The sequence below is a fragment of the Buceros rhinoceros genome, unplaced genomic scaffold, assembly GCF_000710305.1.
Source record: "Buceros rhinoceros silvestris isolate BGI_N320 unplaced genomic scaffold, ASM71030v1 scaffold15894, whole genome shotgun sequence".
In the NCBI taxonomy this organism is placed as follows: Eukaryota; Metazoa; Chordata; class Aves; order Bucerotiformes; family Bucerotidae; genus Buceros; species Buceros rhinoceros.
In genome coordinates, this window is record NW_010406610.1 from 618 (window position 1) to 5,442 (window position 4,825).

The 4,825-nt window shown below is 41.1% G+C and overlaps 1 protein-coding gene across 1 annotated transcript in view; it reads left to right on the plus strand.

Annotated features, from left to right (window-relative positions):
• Positions 1-4,825, plus strand: part of AP3M1 (adaptor-related protein complex 3, mu 1 subunit) — a 10,395-nt gene that overhangs the window by 239 nt on the left and 5,331 nt on the right. The window contains exons 2-5 of the mRNA XM_010134184.1: positions 1-195; positions 917-1,088; positions 2,785-2,922; positions 4,770-4,824. The exon at positions 1-195 is cut by the window's left edge and continues 12 nt beyond it. Of these exons, the coding sequence (XP_010132486.1) occupies positions 1-195; positions 917-1,088; positions 2,785-2,922; positions 4,770-4,824 (560 nt within the window). The remainder of the gene's footprint in view (positions 196-916; positions 1,089-2,784; positions 2,923-4,769; position 4,825) is intronic.

The following is a 4,825-nucleotide window of genomic DNA, read 5'->3' on the forward strand; positions in this document are numbered from 1 at the left end:
TCTGTGTGTGATTATTTCTTTGAAGCTCAGGAGAAAGCAATCGATGTTGAAAATGTGCCTCCTGTCATCTCAACGCCACATCACTACCTCATCAGTATCTATCGGGATAAAATCTTCTTTGTGTCTGTCATACAGACAGAAGTGCCACCACTCTTCGTAATTGAATTTCTGCACCGAGTAGCAGATACCTTCCAGGTCTGTCACCATTAAATAATTTTAAAATTGAAATAATTCCAAGGGAATTTTGTATAAACTTCTTTTAAAGAAAGGCAATAAATAGAGCCTCCTGTCAGTGACTTTCTCCTTTGCAATTTTTAAGTCAAACGCTGATTTATAGACTGCAAAGGAAAAGAAGGTATATTTTGTGTATTCATCTGATTTATAGTTACCAGTGCACGTGCACTAAAACCCAAATCGTGCTTTGTAAATGCTGTCTTTTTTCTGTAAGTTTTTGTGCTGTTCATGTTACATAGATGAAAAGAAGGCGCATGCAGTCATGAAGTACTCTGTAGGGAAGAAAATGCTGCAAAGCGTCAGTTTTCCGTTTCACAGATCCTGTAGATAAAGGAACCCCTGTGAAGACTGAGCCTTGCCAAAAGGTAGTCTCCTTATTTTACAAGAGCCTTCTAACTGAAGATGTGTTAATGTTCACAAGTGGGAGAGCCTTTGGGACATATTTACTGGTAAACCAGATTACATTAATTTCACTGTTCATACTGTCTTTATTTCTAATTAGATGATAAATGTAACATTAACATATGATGCCCTCAGACCGCAGATGTAGCTAGTCAGTTTAGACACTAAAATTCCTTGATATGTTGGAGGGTTTCTGTAAGCAAAAAAACCAAACAAATTTTTGCCAACCATTTTAACAGGAATAAGAAAACCTCTCCTTTGTAATCTCTGATTTGTTTAGGATTACTTTGGCGAATGTTCTGAGACTGCAATTAAGGACAATGTAGTTATTGTGTATGAACTTCTAGAAGAAATGTTAGACAATGGCTTTCCACTGGCAACAGAATCTAATATATTGAAGGAGCTGATTAAGCCTCCCACAATTTTGCGCTCCGTTGTCAACTCCATCACAGGTAGGAACATGAATAATTTTCAGCAGTGACTGGCTGCTTAGAAACAAAGCACCATCACGTTTCATAGCTAAAAAAAAATAATATCATATTGAACCTGTATGGTGAGGCCACTGTCCTTCCACTTCTCACAATTAGAGTTGAATAAACACAACTTCCTCCTTATTTGCAGTTCATATCTGGCCCCTTTGATATCCCCAGTGGCACTATCTAGTCCAGCCACAGCTGCTGAAGTCCCTCAGGAATAGCAGTTCCCAGCACAGACAGCACTTACTGGAGACAGGTGCTCTGGGATTGGTACAGAGCTAGCCTTGAATAACTGAGAGACATTGGAAAAGGTTATGCATTTTATAAGAAATCATTATAGAAAGGTATATAACATCTAATAAATTTTTGCTGGCTGTGAACACATAGCATGAAGGGAAGCAAAGAGCCTGTCCTCAGCCTCCTCCCCACCACCATCAGCATCTATCAAGGTCGGAGCTGGTTTCAGGCTCTTGTAAACGGGTACGGCTTGCACTGACAGAGCCAAATGTCTGTCAGCTGAGCTGGTGGAATCTGCTTGTCTGGCAAACTGGTGCAAGAGAGGTACACCCTGAGGTGTCACATGAGGTCAGAGATATATGAGATGTTTGCCTGTACATTGTATTAGAGAAGGGTAGTAAGTGTGCTGCAGGGGCACACAGAGGTAGTGCTCGGAGGAGCTGATCTTCGAGGTAGCACATGTGGTTTAATCTTTGAGTATAGATGGTAATTGCTGGACGCGAGCCCATCAGTGACACTGTCTCACCTGGCATGACACACTACCACATTTGTTGTGCTAGAGGGCACAAGCAAGCATGAGCTGTGGCCCTGTCCTGAGACCTGTTTCTAGCAGAGGGAGTTGTTTCCTCTATACAGGGATTCCAAGATCAGTCACCTAAGCCCCAAAGTGGTAAGATTTTTTCTCTTCCCCTTTTTAAAGAATCATCAGTTTATAACTAGGTAGCTCAGAAAGTCCTTTTCTCACACCGAGTGTAAGAATCAGGAGCCAAAGGTCACAGCAAGGCACGCAGCAGCATTGCTGTTAAGGAGCTCAGAAGTTGAGCCAGCAGGTCAGGATTGGGATCAGGTGATAACAGGATCATCCACAGCTCAGTGATTGCCAGGGAAGTCCATCATGATAAGACGGGTCAAGCCAGAAAGTCAAGTCTGTGAGCCAAGATCCAGATTGATTTGGCACATGGTCAGGTGTAGACGTGACTGTCACGTTGCTGCAAGGTAGCTCAGATGGATGCCAAAGGCTGTGCCTCAGCCTAACAACAGCTCTCAAGCAAAGCAGGTGGGAGCCCTCCCTCGGGCTTCTTCCAGGTCTTTCTTCCTAACAGCTCTTGTCAGTAAATCAGTCCTGGAGGCAGCCAGCCTTCAGGAGAAGGAGTGCTTAAGGCCCTCACAAGGAATTGCAATGTCTTGAATTGTAGTGATGAAATCCTTCATAGGATCTAGCCCCACATCTACTCCCACTCCTACTCCCTCTTGCTGACTTGAGCCTTGTATTTTTATGTGCAGAATGTAGTCTGGACACATGCTTAAAGTGCATTCATCTCACCAGGTTATAGTCTGCAGTTCTTGGGGGCAATTCTTGTTTTGAATCTTAATTATGGCAGTTGAAATGTACCTTTTGTAATTAATTACTGAGGGGTTTTTTTTCATTTTAAAGGCAGCAGTAATGTGGGTGACACACTTCCTACCGGACAGTTGTCCAACATTCCTTGGCGAAGAGCAGGGGTAAAATATACAAACAACGAAGCCTATTTTGATGTAATTGAAGAAATTGATGCAATTATAGACAAATCGGGTAAGATGCTTTGCAAACTCATTTTTGTTTGTTGAATGTGTTTACATTTAGCTGCTGGTGTTTTTAGAGGATACAGTCCAACTGCTGTTTTACATGTTTTAAATACATGAATCTATATCTTAAATAGAAATACACAATTTAAAATTTTATGCACGGATGTATTTCTTCAGTTCATTTTAAAATAGCAGTATGCGCTAGGTTGCTTCAAAAACAAGGACTATTCTGTACTTAGATGTTTTCTGTTTATATATCGATTATCTCTTAGAAGATAAAAATGGAAAAAATATTTGAAGTTTTAAATGTGATGAGAAAATTATCTTTTTTTGTTCCTGCCAAGAATTGACTGCAGTCCTTGTAGGCCCTCAAATGAGCAAGACAAAAGCTTTCATTAGCTTTCTTCTGATAGCAAGACAAAACTTGGTGCAAAATAGCTGGATGGTATTGTTTTCCTTATATGCAAACTGGAGCCAGATATTATGCAGCATAATAACGCTCCTTTCTTCTCTGTAAGTGAAACATACTATCTTCAAATACAAAACTCTTTAATCTAAGATTTAACTCTGAGGAGGAATCTGATAACTTTTGTATAAATGTTGCCAGTGCCAAGAAGTAGAACGGACTGACAAAAGCCTGCTCTGCTGTGGTCAGGAGCCTGCAGTTTTGTTAATTATTTGGGCCATCAGTTATTAAAGCTGAAGAGTGTGTGACAGGATTTTGTTGTGGAGTGGGGAGCAGATCTCCAATTCCCTCATTCAGTGCTGCTGTTGTAGCAGTAGTCAGTTTTGTTTGGTTCCATACATCAATTCAATGCACACTTTGGCCACCGTTGAACTGGATGATCGTAAATAGCTGTTGTGCAGCCTCTTATTCATGCTATCTTGAAACTAAAAGAAGGTGGAAATCACAGTCAGAACACCCTGACAGCTATGTTGCTTTCCCAGCTCAACAGGATTCCCAAAAGCAGTGCGAGTGCTTAGGCTGAGGAATTATAATCAAGACCATGTTCGTATTTTTGTATCAGTGTCCACTGAGTGTTTAAACTTCCCACTGAGGATCCGCTGCAGTAGTCATAGCTACTCTTTTCTGCTTTGATCCCGTGGGGACCAGCAATGCAAGGATCTTTCTCCGTAACCTCCACTAGAACTAAGCAGTACATAAGATTGCTCCCCTGGAAGAGCGACGTTGCCTTGTTTCATAGTGATATGGTTAACTGCTTTCATGTGAAACAGGATCCCTTCATTTCAGGCAAAGTATTAACCCACCATTTCTTCTTCCCCTTGACTAGATCAGCAAGTTTCTACATATCTTCTAAATTAACCTTTGCTTGTAGGGCTAATTAGTCCAGAGTCCTGCTCATGCCTTTCTGGCCTTATGGGCTATTTAAGGAAATAAGCCTTTCCTGGGCAAGACACTTGATATTCTTGTTTGTTGTTTGGAGATGTTTTTGCTACGATTTATTTAACATCAAGACGAATGTGTAATCCCACTGTTAAACAAGCTACGCAAGCCAAGCTGTGCAAGCCAAGGTTGTCTGGAGCTTTATAGCACAAACCTACTGTGTTTTGACGTTGACTGTTTTGATGTGTGTCAACTTCCCTGCACCATTACACAACTTGCAAGTTTTCTACAGACAGGGATTAAAGAAAGGAAGATTCAGAGCTTGCATATGGTGAAATTCTAATTTGCTCATTGCTGGCGACTGGTTCAAGCACATCCAGTACAAGTCCTATGTAAAAGCTGGCCCAAGTATAATTAGCTGATCTGGGACAAGCTGTTTGCTCTCGCTTATGTATTTTAGCAAGCTACCCACAGGTAACTGGAATGACCTTTTTTTTTTCTCCCCACAGGTTCCACAGTCTTTGCAGAAATCCAAGGTGTTATTGATTCATGTATTAAGCTGTCA